Raw genomic sequence first — 18875 nt, forward strand, 5'->3', positions numbered from 1 at the left:
CTGCTGAGCGAGTCTGCAGAGTAAAGATGTGAAACTCTGGAGGAGAAGGTGTTTACATCACCTCCTCTTCTGCGGGGACAGATATTATACAAGCAGGTTTCACAGGGTGTCATCCTGCTGTTATAAAACCTACTCAGCATATTAAAGAGCATTTCAAGAGTAACCTGAAAAAACTCATAATTTGGCTTAACGTGCTTTTTATCCAGAGCGTGTCGGAGAGCTTCCACAGAGGGATAAAATCCAGGTCAGCTTTTTTTTGGCTCATCATTTTAGCCTGGTTTTAGCAGAATGAGTCACTACAAAGAGCCTCATCATGATGTCTGCACGTCTGGTTACCATGGCGAGAGACGATGTCAACATGTTGACTGACAGTCTGACAGGATTTGGGTCATCGGAGATTCTGCTGAGTGACTGTAACACCTCCGAAACAGCCGAAACGCCAAGCGTGGTGGGCATTTAATCAAAGGTGGTGGATCAGACTGTGTATGGACGTAGCCCCTCAAAGTGCCTTAAACCTGCATCTTTCTAATGTCCAGCAGGGGGCGTATCCAGAAGTCTGATCCTATAGAAGTCTATGAGAACATGCTCCTCCTCCTCTCCTGATGTATTCCCTCAGTAAACATGTTCCTCATGAGTTTATGGTCTCAGTCTCTAGTTTCAAGTCAGACCAGGAAGAGGGGAGGAGTTAGGGCGGGGCTACCTGTGACTGACAGGACGCTACCACAGGGACCTGAAGTTAAAGTTTAAAGCCTATTTTTTTGCTAGCCCCAAACAGCATCCACATTTAAATCACTGTTACTGTGAATTACAAATGCATCTAGCTCACCAAGCTAGCACTAGCATTAGCTGATAACTCCTAACCCCTCGCTCCTCCAAGGCTCGACCTGCTCGTCCAAATATGGTCACTTCTGGCTCCAATAAACAATACAGGCCAAGAGACGCCCTGTGGTGCAAAGTGTTTCATACAGTATGCAATAAACTGGGATATACGACTCAGTCAGGGCACTGCACCTTGACCTTCCTCCCTACTGCTGATAAATCTGTTTATTCCTAGTTCATGTTGTAAAGTTTTCTCACCGTTTGTCATTTTTAATTTGTCGTCTTTTTAAATCTGTATCTTCCAAACTTAAAACAAAAAGGTGTGAAGTGTAATGTCAGTATTATGGGCCTGACTCGGCCGTTGTCTTAGCGTCTCACGTCTGAGCTCTTTGTGTTTTCACACAAGTTTAAAATGACCATGTTGTGTTGCTGAGAGCCGTCCTTCCTTGGTTGTACCTGAAGTGTACCTGAAACACGTCGTGGAGAATAAAAGCACTGACTCAGTTGAATTTACAAATGAAATCTTTATATTTTCTCAAAAGAAATGAAGCCCATCCAATCTACAATACCAAATTGAATTTTTGCCGCCCGTCCGCCTCGTATCCACACGAGGCGTCCACAGGCTGCTTGCTACAGGTCTTCTCTGCACAACTACAGTAAACAAGTCATCATGAAACATGCTTGATTTTTCCAGATACTTTTGCATTCAAACATTTTATTTTGGTAAAATCATACAATTGCACAGCTGAGTATTTCCCATGCAGTGCAGTAGCCTATAAGCTAATACAGAAAGCAAATTCTACGTCTAAAGAGCTCCGGGGTTCTCTGCAGGAAGTGGAACGAGTCTTGGGTTCAACGTGCGCAGAACCTCCCGTTGATCCTGAACGTTTCCAACAGCTGACCTGCTCCACGCCCACAGAGAACACCGGAGGGTCATATATGCAAATACAACAATGAGAATAAACCACATGTTTGTTTCTTTAAGGATTGCCATGTGCCAGACATTCACTGGAGAAAAATAATCATCAGGTCAAATTAGAGTAAAGAATCAATAATGCACACAATTGGAGAATCTGAACACTTCTGCACTGATATGCTTAGGAAATTTATTTGCTCTTTTGACAGCTATATTCCAAACCTTGGCATGTTTGTTCAATTCCATTTCAAATTTTGTCGACCAATTATCATAATCTAATAGAGATGACCGGCCCTGAGGAGGCCTGAAACAGCTGTGGATATTATTGACTGAGTCCAATGTATCTTAAACATTAAAAAGCTCACACTACCCCGAAATATATAAATTTCACGCATACAGGTGACATTCAACATTCAAGTGCCAGTGTTTTTTGTACTGTCTTTTGGTCAAGTTTCTGAAACTTTCAAAGAATCACTTTGAGGCTTACAAAAATAAATATTTGTCAAAAATGCTTAATAAATTACACAAAACTAGCAGCAAAAGTAGAATCTAGAAATCTGTGCAAATGGCTAAATTCCCCCGACTGCTAAATCCCCTGGTCCCAAATAAATCCTGGTTTAAACGTTGAGAACCCTTCCCCTTTGTAAACAAGCTGCGTTTTTCAACAATCTCCTCACACACAATATTTGGAAGCTTAAGGACACATATCCAAGACATCTATATAAAACTCTAGATGTGCAATAAAAGAACTTTTTGTAAAACTTGATGGGCACGACGTACAAGGGCCTACACACCTAAATCAAGTAGCACCATTCAATCTCAAGTTCTCAACACTGTCAGTGCATCCGCTTTAGTTCAATTTCTTAAAAAACAAAAAAGGTTTCAAGGCACAACACACCCGATGAGAAAATTGGGGTGACAACGCCCCGTCTCTCCTCCTCTCGATGGCTGCTCCTCTTTGAGAGGAAAAGCCTGCTCTGGGTTTTTAGAAACGTCGGAGCAGATGAGCTCCCAGAGGACCTGACAGTACTATAATGTCCCGTAAAGAGGTGGACATCCTCCCCCCTCCCTCCCTGATCTTTGGCCACCTCCACAGTTAGACTACGCAGCGATGGTGAAGCCAAAGCTGCTGACGACGGCGGTGCACTGAAGTCTGCGCCCCACGCCTGCTACCCCCCCCCTAACCCGAGTATTGGGAGTGCTGCTGTGCACTCTGCTCGCCGCTGTTTAAACCTCAGTGATCATCAGAATGCCTGTCTCTTAGTTAAGATGAACCATGCCTCCAACGCAGCTTGAAAAGAGAAAACGTTTTGTAATTAAGTTAAGCCTGCGACTCAGTTCTCGTCTTTCCTTCCTTGACCAAAAAACAAAACACTTGCAAGCGTAGAATACCATCTGGGCCTCATGGCTGCCGGTCGAGTCGGTAAACACTAACACCACGCTGTGCCCCCCCGATGCTGTGGTCCTTTATGCAGCCATTTTGAACTTCACTTTCAAGATGGCAGGCATTTTTTGTTTTGATACATATTTGTAGAGAAACAATTCAAAAATCGAAAAACTGAAGAAGTCAGTTTTTCAATTTTGCACACACCTGCACCAAAAATGTCTCAAGTAAAAAGAAACAAAAAACACCGCCCACTTAGTGTAGCTAGCACTTGGTAGCATACTAGCTGCCGTAACACTGTCGAGTCAATTGAAAAATGTGGAGTAACAAGTTTCCAGCAGTGATTATTCTGGTTTAAACCTCAGCGTGAGTCGGCACTGAGCTTTAATGACTTCTGTGTTTGTTAAGATTACGATAGGAATGACTGTCACACCCGTTAAAAGGAGCCTGTCCAGGATAGAGTGAGCAAAAAAAGAAAAAGAAACACAAATGTAACTGTCCCGAAGGATTCAAATACAGTTGCTTCACAGAGTGGCCCAGTTTGATTAGACGGAGTATTGGCTCCATTAGCTGTTCCACTATAGAAAAGGCTACATGATGTTCCTGCGATAAATTTGAAGTTCAAATGGAATCATGGCTCAGAGCCACAATACCCCAGTGTTTGCCAAGGTTTGAGTAAGTCCAAGCTTAGTTACCTTCCTAATATTTTCACCAAACAAAATAATAGTAAAATCAAATTTTTGAGCTCTTGGCCATGTTCATCTGGTGAAATGAAAACATAGATTTCCTGTTTAAATTCCAAAGGCACAGTACATTAACATACAAATGATCCTCAGGTTATTCGATTGGGTTTTTTCCACAAAAAGAACAAAAATACTTTGAACAATGAAAGTCCGAAGTTGCTATCGGACTATGCATGTCAGCATCCATGCTCACTCTGAGGTGTGCGATCTCTGCGCTCTCGGTGCGTTTGCACGTGCTGGTGACTTTCCTTTGCGTCGTGCTGCACTTCCTTTGAGAGAGAAGCGAATGGCAGAGAACCAGGGTTGGTAATGTACTGTGTGTCAGTGAAGCTACACAGGGAGGGTTTGGTATGGTCTGGCTTAAGTTAACATGTGGTTTCCATTGGGCTGGGTTGGCATGGCACCCTGTTCCTATGGTGACTAGTTGCCCCACCAATCCACACTACCAGAGTGGCTGTAGTTTCCTCCGTAGCCGTCGTTGCTGTAAAAGTTACCGAAGCCACCTGTGGAAGGCGAGGTCAGAGGTCAGTCAACCGAGCAGGAGACAATTATTTTAAGTTACATCCCTGAAACTAATGTGTGTACACGCTTACAGACTCGACTCTATGAAAACAATATGAAGCATGCAGCTAAACTGTTTCTAAGACTGTCGCTAGGACACTAGTGTTTAAAAAGTGGCACTTATTTTTCTCACTTGATTTTTATTACCATGTTTTTCCATCAGACATAAGGTTTGCAGTAATCGTACACAATAAATAAGTGCAGTTTTTGTGCCAAAAGAAAAAGTTTGCAACTGTTTAACATTTAAGTGAAACATAGGTGAACGTCCGGGTGAATGTTTCCTCACCTCCACCAAAGCCGCGGTTTCCTCCGTGGCCTCCAGTGTTGCGTCCTCCACGGTTGCCGCCGAAGCTTCCAGCACCACCAGACGTCTGACGGTAATCTCTGGCTCCGAATCCACCAGAGAACCTGGACGAGAGAAGAATGGTTGTTAGCAAGACGTTATGGTGCAGTTCTCTGTAATGGCTGCTACACACAGCAATGACCGAGTGGGCAACATGCCCACACAACTTGCTGACAGACTCGTAACAGCAACTGACTTAACAAAAAAAACACACACTTTGTCTATTCTTGTTTATTTTATGGAACTCTCACAGCATAAGGTAACGTTAAAACAAGCATTCTTAAGAGCACACTGATTAATTGTTTTACTGCATGCAAATTAGAGATGTTTCGGTCCTGAACGATTCGTTCAAAAAGAACGAATCTTTTCAGTGAACGGAATGATCCGTTCACTTTCAAGCATCAAAGTCGTTCCTTTCGTTCACTTGGCTCCCCACTTCTTCTTTTAGGAAACCAGACTGATTGATGTTAGCACGAGCCAATTGCGTTTCAGAGGAGGGCTGTTTGTATCACATCTAATGTATCAAATCACCATCATTGGTTAGGAGAACGACTGAACGTATCATCGTTCATGAACGAGTGACAGTGACTGAACGTATCGCTTGACCGAATGTCTCTCTCTCTCTCTCGTTCACTGAACGAAGCGACCTGATTAGGTGCATCTGTACATACAAGTCAATTCACAGACTCAGACTCTGATTAAATATATTACATCATCAGGCCCTGTGAATATATAAGGAGCCTCATTCACCTCCGTTAAACTTTAAAAACAACATATCATAAAAACGGTGATGCAGACTCGCAGCGCTGAGAGGGAGAGAGCATCTGCACAGAGGGAGGGGGGGAGCGGGTCATCGCGGACTGAAGTGATGACGAGATATAAAAGTTTGATCATAAAGCCTGATCATCTACAGCTCTGTGTAAAATATATGTAGTACACAGCGGACTGCAGTCTCTGTTGACAGACAGATCTGAACACAGGTCCACGTTATTAAACGTCTGTGTTCTCCCCGCGCTGCGTTATAAACTATGATGAACTGATCGCACAATGAAGTTGTAGTCTTCGTATTTTATTTTATGTATTGTGTTTTGTACAGATATGGACGTATGTGTCTGAAATAAAGAAATAAAGTAAAGTACAATACTAGAAACGATATTACAACAGCTCAAAAATAAACTGACACAACAACAAGATGAGATAACACATGAATGTTTATTTTTATATAAATATAATATTTTCTTTTTAATATAGTTGGGCCAAGTAACTGTTATTTTGTGATGATTGAACAAGAAGACCAGTAATGCAATGGGAGCCGTATTGTTCGTGAACGAGTGAGAGTGAGTTACGGGTAAACCGGAAATGTCACTGAACGACCTGGTGAACGAATGTAATGAACGAATCGTTCAGCTGAACGAGATCCGAAGATCCGGGTCACTGAAGTGAACGAGAGTTGACATCTCTAATGCAAATCAATATCGTTGTCCAGATGTTGATAAAGATGCCACTGAGGCGCTCAGCATGTCCAATGACTCACACCTGATTGTGTGCATGTTTAAAAACGCTGTTTACCTCTTGGAGCGTCCGCGGCTGCTGCTCTTGTGCTGGTGCTCGTAGGCCAGGCTTTCAAGCCAGGAGGGAACCTCCTGCTTGGCCTCCACCAAAATGTCCAGCAAATCTTTGGTTATGTTGCTGTTTTTGTCGTTAAAGAACGACGTGGCCAGACCTGCACAAAACAGAGCAACAGTAAAATTATACGGAGACATTCATTTAATGCATTTACATGACAAGCATCAAAGTTGTTTTTAAAAAGATAGTTCGTACCCAGGTTGCCCACACGTCCCGTACGGCCGATACGGTGAACGTATTCCTCAATGTCACTGGGCAAATCAAAGTTAATAACGTGCTTCACATTGGAGATGTCCAGACCTCGAGCAGCCACCTGGAGAAGTTTAAATAGTTTTAAACATTTTATTTTGTCCAGTGGTACATATGTTCCTACGTTGCTCAAACCCCAATAAACAAAAAATTAAACACACGACATCTCAAGTGGATGAAAACAGGGTAAGAGAGACTTACAGCTGTAGCCACCAGGATGGGGCAGCGCCCGGACCTGAACTGGTGCAGAGCCTCCTCTCTGTCCCTCTGGGATCTGTCTCCGTGGATGCTGGTGCAGGCATAACCCTCGTGATACAAGAAGTCCTCCAGTGCGTCTGCTCCTTTCTTGGTTTCCACAAACACCAGAGTCAATGAGTCTTTGCCTGCGAGATTAAGAAGAGGGGATAAGAGGGAGGAGAGCAGGATGAAAGAAGAGCATGAAAGGAGGGGAAAAAGAAAATGAATCATTGATAAAGGGGAAGAAACTATGGGTGGATTCTCAACTAAAAGATGGGATCAGGAACTGAAAACTGTTGCACTAAAAAAAAGGCAGCAACTGCAGGATCATGAAGTAAAAGAAGAAATCAATAACCAAAATGACAACTGAGAAATGGAGACAGGGGTTGCATAAAAAGCTTTACATTCACTGACAACCATTAATTAGACTAAGCTCAGTTTCAGCACACAGTCCTGAAGATGACTGAACAAGTTACTTTTGTTTAAACTTTATTTGTATCTATATGAACTTAGTTATTGATTTCATATGTATCTGAAGTCTAAGCCTAACCCTTCTCGGGCACAATGCTTCTGGTTCGTAACAGTTACATGTACGAACCTCGATTATTGATATGAACATAGATTACAGTGACTGTTTGCCCCCGGCTAACAGTAAACTGCACTGGCCATAAATAAGCTCAAGGCTGAATGTTTTGCACCCCGCTTCTTTCTAATAAGACGGGAGAATAAACATTTTACTGTCAGAGCTCACCGAGTTTGTGTCATCTGAAACACAGGAGGCAGAACAGACTTTGTTTACAAGCACTTGCATTTCATTTAAAGTTCTTGCAGTGCACAGTTTCAAATCGGCTGAGACGAAGTGACATTAAAGGAAGGACCAGACTTTGGTCTATTGAAGCAGATAGTTAAATATGTGTGGATCAGTCATCGGCATCAGCTCAGGATAGTTTAACAATTCAAAAGCTGGTACAGGTAACAATCCAATGTTTGGCATTAATGGCTACCAGAATAAAAGCTTGACTTCATAAAAATGGTTGAGGGGTGATGGGAGGGAGAGGCCACAGCTAACCCTGTTAGCCAACGGTTTTGCTAAAGCACTGGAGGTAAAATATACATCCATCAAAGCTCCATCCTCTCCAGGGGACCAAAGTCATTCACCGTTTGGCTTGTCTGGACTTTTAAACTGTTACAGGACGCTTTGCAGCTGACCAGCCCAAGCCTCTTTACCTCAGTTGAAAACAGTTAAGTGCGTGCTTTAGCAGGGCTGTCCATGACATTAATTACACAATTAGCTTTTTATAGTAGCAGCTGCACCAGTTACCATGTAAACTGCTCAAAAGCAAGCGTCTTCTTTGGGGGGAAACTGGTGTTACTAAAAACAGTGAGCCTACTGACATGTCCACAATTTAGTGGTAAAAGCCAGAGAAGGCTCACGGTTTCATTGTTTTTGCTTCACAATTGTTTCTAATCATGTAGTTTAAGCCCCTCTTTTCACTGTTCTAACAGATGGCTGTGACAGATTTAACAGCAACAACCTGACTCATGGAAACAGAGAGCTCGTTCTATGACAATTAGCCAACATGGCCGCATTGAGCCAGCTGACCTGAGCGCCTGTGCTGATAAAGCTGTGGTAAAATGGACTCCCTTTTGAGTGGAGAGGGATTTTACAACTGACTGTCTTTCATTGAGAAGAATATATGATTGAAGGTCCTACAAGCTCTTATAAAAAATGAAAAACAAACAGAACTGAGGCAGCATGTCAGCCGGGGAGCGGAGGGACAGGATGAGCTGTGGGATGTGATGTTTCTGGCTTGTGGGTCAGAGTGAAGTTATGGTATACGTTCATACTTACCAGGCTTCTCTGGGGCCTCTGTCACATTTTCCTGAACCTCACTGGGAATAACTAAGATAAAACCAAACCGGCCAGTAAATGTGAGGCTACTCAGCACACAGAAATCACAGCTTTAGATCATCATGAGAAGCAAACCCCTTACACATGGCTCTCAGTGCCAGCTTCAGGCTGCATGAGTGTTTTGATATTTTATCTTTCACTGACAGGTCTGGCTATAATGAACAACATTTGTTAGCAGAGATGTAGCAAAGTCAATATTAGCTTGATATGGGGCAGACTGACAAACACAGGATGATGGGTTAGAGTCCAATGTGACCTTCATGGGAAGGAGGAAAGGGTCTTGAATTGAACATGCGTTCCTCACCTGTGGCATTGAGCAGATCAAGGAGGAAGGACCTCTTGTCTGTCTCCTCCACCCAGACCACCTTCTGGGTGATGTTTTCTGAGGTGGAACCAACACGTCCCACTGCCAGGAAAATGTAGTCCTCCAGGAAGTCACGAGCCAGGATCTACTCAAACAATTCCAAAATACAAGTACACAGATATTCATCACATTTGTAGCCTTCTAAAGTCCGACACCCTCTCACGTCTAACCACATTTTAGCCAAAGACTATTTTTTTCACGAGACTTGGTATGTTGCAGGTTCAGTGTTTACAAGACTACAGCTAGACACACAGCTGCCCTTTTGTGTACTCAACTACGGCGTCGAGAAACAAGTGTCGCTGCCCAACTCCCATGTTATTCTTCTATAAACAATTACAACTCAAGGACTTAGCTGCCTCCACAAAACTACTTCTTACAGTTAGCTGCTCCTTAAATCCCTGGTGGCAAACATCACAAAAACACAACAGCCCTGAATGAGGCAATAAAGTACTCCTCACCACCCAGGGTTTATGATTCATTATATTGCAATACTGTATGTTAGGCAATATACTGACTCGCATATTTCATAGGCCTGCGTCCTTTGTGCTTACGCTAGCAAAACAAGGTTCAGAAAATGAATGTGAGGTCCAACACTGTCATCAAGCAGTTTAACCACAACCATGAATCTCTGAATGTCATGTATTCAATAAAGAGTTTAAATCAGTACAGTAAAGCAAAAACGTGCATTCTTACACTCCCACCCACTGACTGACCAACTTACCTGGATCTCCTTGGGGAAGGTAGCGCTGAACATCATGGTCTGACGGATTCCTTTAGGAGGCATTGTGTCCTGCTCAACAATGCGTCTGATCTGTGGCTCGAAACCCATGTCCAACATGCGGTCAGCCTCGTCCAGGACCAGGTAGCTGCAGAGACACATTTTATTATGTTTAATTACAAAATACAAATGAATAAAATTCCTTTCCATTGAAAGTACTCAAAAGGGTCTCTGTGCTATACTGACTTGCAATAGTCCAGCCCGATCTTGCCCCTTTCCATCATATCAACCAGACGTCCAGGTGTGGCCACCAGCAGGTGACAGCCTCTCTCCAACTCCCTGATCTGCTGACCGATATCAGCACCGCCGTATACCACGCAGGGACGCACACGGGAGCGGTAGGCAAACTAGGAAGAAACGGAAACAATTCAGATTTAATAATCAGGCAAACGCTGCTTCAGTTTCAGCTTGAGGAGTTCTCTCTGAGCTCACCTTTCTGGCTTCATCGTAGATCTGCAGAGCCAGTTCTCTGGTTGGAGCCAGGACCAGAGAGAGGGGGTACTGCTTACGGCGGCCATACCTTCCATTCTCCTAAAGATGAAAGAAAGAGTCGATCAGAACAAGTCAAACGGCTGCAGGGTGTTTATTTTGTTCATTTTTTTCTCCAGTACCTGTCCATTGTTCTTGGCGGCCTGCAGAGCCTCTCCTGGCCCGTCGGTGTAGATCTGACTCAGCACTGGCAGCAGGAAGGCAGCCGTCTTACCGGAGCCTGAAACACAGGAGTTTAAGTACTTTGTCATTATTTTGTGTATTTTTAGACTAACGTCGACCACCCTTCGTTTTCATTTTTTAAACATCATTTTAATTTCTTTTGCCAGAAAAGGGCTGATGAAAATATGGATAAATACTGACCAGTCTGGGCACACGCCATCAGGTCTCTCTTGGTCTTGATGATGGGGATAGCATGCTTCTGCACGGGGGTGGGGCGAGTGTAGCGACTCAGGGTGATGTTCCCCATGACGATCTCCCCCATGTCCACATCATGGAACTAAAAAACAAAGTGCAAATACCATCAGTGTCAGAAACTGTTGCATCTGTATCTACCTGTGAAGTGACATTTTTCTCCATTCAATATGGACAGACTTACACTCTCGATGTGTGGAGGGCAGTTGCTTCCAGTGGCCTCCACGGGAATATCGTCATATTTCTCAAAGTTTATCCCGGTGTTGCTTGCAGAGAAAAGCTCACTATAAAGAAGACGGTTTCAGACATTGAGGTTAAATGCAGATAAAAAGATTAATGTTCGTTTTGTTGGTTATAAGCAGAAATCTGTCTTACTGTTCCAGGCGCTCGTTGGGAGCAGTGGGCTTGGACCAGTCCTCTTCTCTGACATCCTCCACCCAGCGAGTGTTTCCTCCACCAGCAAAGCCCCCACGCTCATACCTGCAACATGCACACAGAGTGTTCAAGCTTGGAGTGCTTTAAAGTATGCAGACACGTCTTCTGTTGTGTGCCAAAGAACTGCAGCAAGTACTGCTTAACTCGCTGTGAAAAACTACATTTAACATGTTGCATTATGTGCTTACGTCTTTTTATACTTGTGTAATTATCACCTGTAATGTTTCAGCAGTTTCTCGCTAGTTAAAGCATGATCATGTATCATTATCCTTCTTTAAATCTTCTGTCCTTATGAAAACAAATAATTGACTACATTAACTCGAGGTATTCAATATTGATCACATATGAATCCTTGAGTAATTTTTAAAGATAAAGATTCTGTTATACTATTTTTTCTCGTGTCCGTACTCCTCTATGACACAACTTCTCTGACAAAGTGATGAAGAAACATTCTCCTAAATGTTATTGTATTATGATCATATGTAGACACAAACTTTAGAGACCCATAAAAATTAAGGGATAGCATATTATTAAATTGACATTTCACACACACCTTCCCCTTGATCCTGCCCCGCGGTCATTGTAAAAGCCGGTCTTGGATCGATCAGAGCGTCCACCAAAGCTGTTGTAGGCTGCATCCCTCGGAGGTCCTCCCCAGTTGCCATCTTTGTTGTCATAATTGCCAAATCCTGTGGAGTAGCGATAAAGAGCTCGTCAGTGATGTGCTCGAGAGATTGTTCTTGGAAATCAGCCATCAGACATCAGAGGGCGTCGCGTTCTTAAATACTTGGAACAGTCTTTTCCTTTAAGTGAGTATAGTTATCTTTAATGTAATCTTAAAAGAACATCTAAAGTTAAATCTGATTGACTGCAAAGCCAGTATGCATATGCAGAGAACCTAATTCTGATATAAACAAGGGTGGGGGGAGGGCTGAGATTTTGTCTTAAACTACTCTGTCATCATTCTACATCTATATTTGTAAGTTTTAAAGAACGACAGGATTTCCCCACCTGCATTCTGTAATGGTTGATTAAACGAGCCTCCACCCCTGTTACCACGGTAGGCGCCTCGCCCACCTCTATCATTGCGAGGGGGTCCTCGGCCTCCAAAGCCCCCGTTTGTGCGGTTGTCATGGTACCCATTCACAAATCCATTGCTGCGTCCGCCATCCCATCCGGGTGAATCTTCATTAGAAGATAAAGCAAACAGAAACCTGATTAGAGGCTTGTGTGGGTGAAAATAATGAAGCACATGTTAAACATCTGCCTGTGCTGACAGATCTAACCAGCCACCAATCTCTCCTTAAGTGCTGATCTACTTTTAGACCTGATTATCTGTCAGGTGGGATGCAAGTACACTACAACCTGGGCTTAAAGTTTGCATAATGTTAAGTTTAAAAAAAGCTAAATTTGTGCCACACGGTGATATGTCATATGGCAAAAATGCAAAGCAAGTTCTACACTAAAGCACTACCCAAATCTTTGTTTTTGGTCTAATAAATATCCTCCCCTGACTTTTAAAGACCGGCTTTGTTGTTCGCGTAGGATGACATCTACTGTGTTGGACATTTACCACAACGGTCTGCCCAGCTGTGCTCACTGGCTGTGTCATCATTCCCACCGTTGGCCACACTGTTATTTGTGCAGGCTGAGGCTGGTGGGGGAGGGGCGGTCAGTTAGCACTGCCACACAGAGCGGGGCTATGCCACACTAGCATCAAGGGGCAGATCCAGACTCTGATTAGTCAGAATTTGTTCAGCATAAGGGGCTGAATCTAGATCTGGTGGGATCCAAACTTACACCTGAGGGCCGACGGGTAAAAGCTTCCATCAAGTTAGCATAAGGGAAGGCCTTGTAATGCTTCACACAGGCGCGCACACACCAATCTACAAATCCAGACAAGTAAAGGATGCCACAAGTTTTCTGTTCCCGACATCTGTGTAATTATAATCAGGCCATACACAAGTATTTTCTTTACAGGCCCATAATAGTACCCTGGCTGTCATATGCAGTTTGGTCAGATTCGTGAGGATTTTAAGACCTCTCAGATGCAGCTGCATTGTAATCAAATATGAATGAAAGCTGATGAATAATTTTATACATTTTTACCCTTGAGTTAGAAGGTTAAAGAGATGTTAGCATTACTTTAGTGGTCATTAAGAGAATCTTATTTATTAAGAAACGCAAAAACACACCTCAGGATTTGTAATTGGACGTAGCCAGTCAGACAAAAAAGACACGTGAGCACTCGAAACCAAATCAGAACAAGAACTTCTACAAGTACCACAACAATGCTAAGATGGACACATGGTTCACTCCTTATACATGTAAAAAAAAAAAACTGTTAAGAAATATGTCTTCTTCTCTATAATCGACAAAACAGCTCTTTCAACAGGTCAAAATACAGCCCAAAGATTTACTTTTAACCAGAAAACATCCATTTTAATAAGCAAAGAATTGACTTTCTTCCATATTACTTGTTCCTATTGCTCAATTATCAAAATATCTAATTTATATCAATTACTCAATGCAGCTTAAAATGAGAGGCACATATATTTAAAATCTACACCTGCCTTCTTTTAAGGTTGGTGTGTACACGTTTGATATTTCAAACCACCGAATGTGAGCTACAAGTGATTCAGGGAATCTAACACAGCTTGGAAAGGGAGAAAAGTCCCCTAGCAGTCTTACATATTACAGGCGAGTGTCAATATACCCCTTAGCCTTTTCTGGTCGTGCCAAGAAGTCAGTCACACTACGTCCCAAGAGCAAATTGACGGAATATTCTAGAGATCGTAGCTGAGCCTGCACAACTTCAAAGTCTCGGAGAGTCCTTTGACTTTTATATCCAAAAAAAGCTGCTGCTGTTAGGTTACAAATTAGCTTGGACGGTCTGCTGGTTCATCATCATGTGCCTTAAAATCTGTTTGCAAACGACCGGCCAAAGAGAAGACCCGATAACTAGCATCCCTTTTTAAGTCAAACACAAGTCAGCAGTGTTTAATCATGTGCAGGTTTCTGTTCCACCGCCGAGTGCACATGGAGATTTCAGTCTTTCAAATTCACACCAAATACAAGTGACTAATCAAAGAAATCTCCTGGAACAAAAGCTAGCATGCACTAAGGATTGTAGCACTCTGTTCTATAATCCCTCTTAGTACTGCTCAACAGCATGCCACATTAAAAGCTACATGGCATATAAAGAACTTAAAGGGAGAACTTGTGATTAATAATGAGCTCAAATTATTTGTCAATGCAGCAGTGTAAAGCTGTAACCCTGCCTTGCAAAATAAATCCCTGCTTTGATTTCACGACTAACATGTTAAAGGGTTTGATTGTCAGACAACGCGTTGAAAAGGGGTCTTAGGAAAGCCTTTGACTGCTGATCTTGTGGTTATTAGTAAGACAGTCACACTAGTGATGCAGTGCAGAGGCACCATCACCATGCATCATGAGCAACTTCACTTGCAAGCTTTGACAAACGCTGTGTTAGGCCCAGATTTCTGCTGCTTTTTCAAGTGACCATGACAAAGCAAGGGCACGTTGATTATGCCCCGGTGTTCAGCTAAATACACTAAGAAACTCTGCCAACAAGTTGATGGCATGGCATGCAGGTAGAGTCAAGGTATACCACATCTGTTTCGCCAACCCCCACTGTAGGCATGGTAAAAGGCAAGCTCTTGAGAGGCCAGTCTTGGGTAACCTGAGCAAAGGTAGGGAAGCAGGCTATAAAAAGACTCTCCCATAATTACTGGCTCATGCAGTATGAGTGTTGGGCTTGACTTGACACTAATAGTTACCAATCGTACAGTCATCCCATCCTGAAGTATAGTTATTGCTTTGTCTTTGCTGACACTCTGCCTGCCAGGGTTGTGGGCACGGTTTAGAGGGAACTATGGGGACATTGCAGGTGAAATATGGGCTGAATATACAGTGGAAAAATGTAGATTTAACAAATCTAATACATTTTCATTTAAATTAAACTCAATAAAATTGTAAAATTAAGTGAAGCATTAATTCAACAAGCTTTTGCTTAAACCAAAAGGCCTAAATGGCAAAATTTAGCTTTCACAATTCCCAATGGACCTCGAGCATCCCAGCAGAGAATTAACTCTTGAATTATCTGTGAAGTGTATAGCTCTAACTCAACCCTCTCCCCCTTTGCTGCTGTGTGAAAAATGGCTATTTCATGCATCTGAAAATGCAGATTGCCCTCAGCGAAAGCAGACAGAAGGGACTTACAGAGATTTACTGGTGCCACTGTATAACCGCACTGTCTAGCAGCGGAATAAGCATTTCCTGCTGTGGAACAAGAAAACAGTAAAACGAGAAAAAACGTCAAGTGTGCAATGACACAGTATCATGGTTCCAAAATGTTTATTGTCTGAAAAATATGAAATTATCTGACTGTATATGCCAGGCATGTGTGTCTTTATTTAAAGCCTTTAAGAGGCTAAACAAAGGCATGAAAAAAAACGAATAAAAACTATCCTGGCTTCAAAAACATGTTAAACTTCTAGAGAAGTCAATATTTATAAAACCCACCCACCATCCACATTAACCTTTATCAGAGCAGTCAACAGCTAGCACTCCTCTTGTTCACATGTGAGACAAGAAACACTTGAGAAAAGATTACATGTTGCTAAAAATGTTAATTTGAATTTAAAAGTTTTAAAAATTGGCCCAGTTTTTCTTCCTTATGAGCAGTCTGGGGTGGAAGTCCCAGGCCAAAGCCATTTTACAGAACCACTTGCCCTACATGCCAAAATAAGCTTTCATGCACAGACGCAGAAAACCGATTTGACGTGGCTCTCTCCTCATTCTGTGCACAAGTAAATATTAGACCTCAACATTCATGTGGCATGAACCAATGATCTTGTCTTGACTGGTGAACATATGTGTTGAGACAAATCTTGCCTCCACATTTTTTCTCAATTGTGCTTGCTTTTACCATGCTCTGATGGGTTCTAGCAGTAAGAACACCACACATGAAACCTGTATGGAAGTTCTGACTGTGGCTGAGAGGACGAGCAGCAGATCAAACTCACCGTTTTTAGAAGCATCTTTGTTTCTCAAATGAGGTGGAATGTAACGCCCTGTGAGCAGAAAACAGAAACATGTCATGGACCAGTTTCAGAACAGTTAAACACACATTTACTGAGATTGGTATTGTTAACAAACTGAAGAGCTATGCATACAAGAAAATCACTTAAAATAGATCACCAGCCTACAGACCTTCCATTAAAGTTCCAGAGTCTAAACCAGGTTTTCCCTCAAAGATAAACAAGCTAAAAATACAGCTATCTCCACTAAAGACTGACACTAGTGGGGGAAAATATTATACTGAATATAATATTCAATGCAAAATGCCCAAACTTACTGTAATGTAACCCATCTTTATATTGACCAAAAAAAGTATTAAATACTTACTGCCAGTTCCTCCACCTTGTCCGTCAGCAGAGTTCAAGTCTAGGGCAGCAAGCTACAAAGAAAATGGAAAAATGTTTATTATAATCAGTTCCTAAATCAACTGAACATTAACCAAGTTTATATCGTCTATAACTACCCATTTAAAAAGAAAATGGCTTGTTCTCCTCACAGATTTTCAGTAAAAATGGGAAAAGTGGACACGTGAGACATTGAAATATGAGTATTTGTTTTTATGAGACGCACAAACTAAATGAAAACCACGTAGCTGCCTTTGCAAGGACACTCTGTGTTTACTGACCAGCAAATGCGTGATGTCATTTTTCAAATTACAATATATAGAACACAAGGCTATATCATAACAAATATGCTGTGAAATACGACGACAGTTTCGTTTAATGCTGCAAGCAACTTTACAATTTCAATGTTTAGCTACACAGTACTTTTGATTACACCGTTTGAGTCCAGACAATTCAAAACACTACCAATGGCCTTTTGTTTATTGAAAGTAGCTTGATTAATCGAACTCCCGACATGGTACGGAACAACCATCTAATCTAACCGGAAAATGCTTTAAGAAATGAGGTAATAGTAGAAAAAATGCAAAATATTACCTCATTAAAACTTCAACACATTATCAAATGTTATACTGGTCGAATAATTTCATTACTCTCGAACATTATGCTTCAAAAAACATAAGTGGTCGCAAAACCGGTGCCAACATTTTTTCCTGCGCCACGTTTCAGGTTGAGAAGGCCGAGCGTTAGCCGGGCTAGCTTAGGATACCGGCACGTTCGTTAATGTTAGCTAACCTTGAAAATTACCATTAATTCAAATACAATTTCACATAAGGTTGTATAACATAATAACACAGTTGTGATGAAACTATTGTTACTTAATTTTAAAAGGAAACGGAGCCAAATTGTTTGATAAATTAGTAAACTGGTACAACGTAACGACGAGCTCCGCCATCACAATCTTCTCCACAGCGACATCAAACCTCCATTTTAGCAGCCGCAACGTTAGCTTAGCTCAATGCTAGCGATTGAGCTAGCTAATGAACATTTTTCTCGGTCGAAACTACATGTGCGTAACGGAAAATTACCAAATTTCTTGGTGAAAAAAATACATTAGTAAGAGTTTGAAAGTACTCACCTGCTGATCTAGACCGTGTGGATTATCAACGACCACATGACTCATAACTAAAGAGAGAAGTGGGGGATTATTTCTGAAGAGAAAGGATTTTCTTTGTTAGCACGGCCCGGCTATGCTGTAACGTTGACTTCCTTTTCTGTACAAATTACGATCTTGAGTTACGTATATAAACTTATCTAGACGATGACGTTTACTTTAAATAAATAAAACGACGGTGTTAGTTATAAATATAAATTCCGTTCAAGTTTCCAGATGAAATGCTTGCTGTGGAGCTGCTGAATAGAAACCCCCTCCCGGCAGGCTTGATCGTGGTGGAATGAGACATCGAGTGCTCAGGTAGCGCGAGATATCATCGTCTCTGTAACCCGAGGCCAGCGTTCTGTGGAACAAATATCGCGAGATTTCGGCTTCATCTCGGATTGGTACGGCCAACAGCAGAAAAAGCAGCTGGAGACACATGAAACCAATCATTACGGTTGGTTGGAGTTCCTCCGTCCTGCCCAAGTACTGCGTCATTAGCATTATATGTCTTTAAAACCCAGAAGCGAAACCTAAACTGAAGTACGATAGTACGTATCCAGTATTTCTTGACAGGAAGAGGATTTGTCATTCTAAAATTTAATAAACGGGGGCCTATATCAGTACGTATTAAAGTGATCACTTATCTTTATACATCTCAGATGGGATTATTCATTCTCTTAATATAAACCCTGATTTAATCATTTACATCTCATCACTGTCAATCATAAATCTATGCACGCTGTATATACTGTATTATTTTATCCACCTACCTGGTGTATACAAAGCAAGCAGTTACATTACTTACATGGTCATATTTATTGAAGCATCCTTTGCAATCTACACCATTGTGCTATTTTCTGACTGTCTTCAAGTAAGTGTTTTTGTCATTACCTTTTTACTTTAATGTGTATTCTTTATGTAATTTTAATATATATTTATAGCAGTTAAATGTTTATGTTTCCTTGATGAACTTGCTGTTGCTGTTTAATCTTCAAGTTTGTC

The 18875-nt window shown here is 41.9% G+C and overlaps 1 protein-coding gene across 8 annotated transcripts; it reads right to left on the bottom strand.

Moving 5' to 3' along the window:
• Window positions 1-1323: 1323 nt before the first annotated feature.
• Window positions 1324-18155, bottom strand: LOC138608236 (ATP-dependent RNA helicase DDX3X-like). Of its 8 annotated transcripts, none has more exons than XM_069680767.1 (20): window positions 17853-18155; window positions 16701-16752; window positions 16319-16366; window positions 15513-15572; window positions 12348-12455; window positions 11824-11959; window positions 11211-11315; window positions 11020-11119; window positions 10785-10920; window positions 10544-10641; window positions 10365-10463; window positions 10119-10279; window positions 9876-10020; window positions 9095-9239; window positions 8731-8781; window positions 6843-7024; window positions 6588-6705; window positions 6336-6489; window positions 4710-4831; window positions 1324-4365 (listed from the first exon to the last, which is right to left on the bottom strand). In XM_069680767.1, the coding sequence occupies exons 1-20, from the start codon at window positions 17895-17897 to the stop codon at window positions 4283-4285; spliced, it is 2148 nt and encodes a 715-aa protein (XP_069536868.1). In that variant the 5' UTR covers window positions 17898-18155; the 3' UTR covers window positions 1324-4282. The 8 variants fall into 8 exon arrangements, with proteins under 8 accessions (XP_069536868.1, XP_069536865.1, XP_069536871.1 ...); XM_069680764.1 differs by having other exon boundaries at window positions 12282-12455; XM_069680770.1 differs by lacking the exon at window positions 15513-15572.
• Window positions 18156-18875: the final 720 nt, after the last annotated feature.

This window comes from Semicossyphus pulcher, unplaced genomic scaffold (assembly GCF_022749685.1).
Source record: "Semicossyphus pulcher isolate SPU_LCO1_2020_fin unplaced genomic scaffold, fSemPul1.0.p SCAF_41, whole genome shotgun sequence".
Taxonomy (NCBI): Eukaryota; Metazoa; Chordata; class Actinopteri; order Labriformes; family Labridae; genus Semicossyphus; species Semicossyphus pulcher.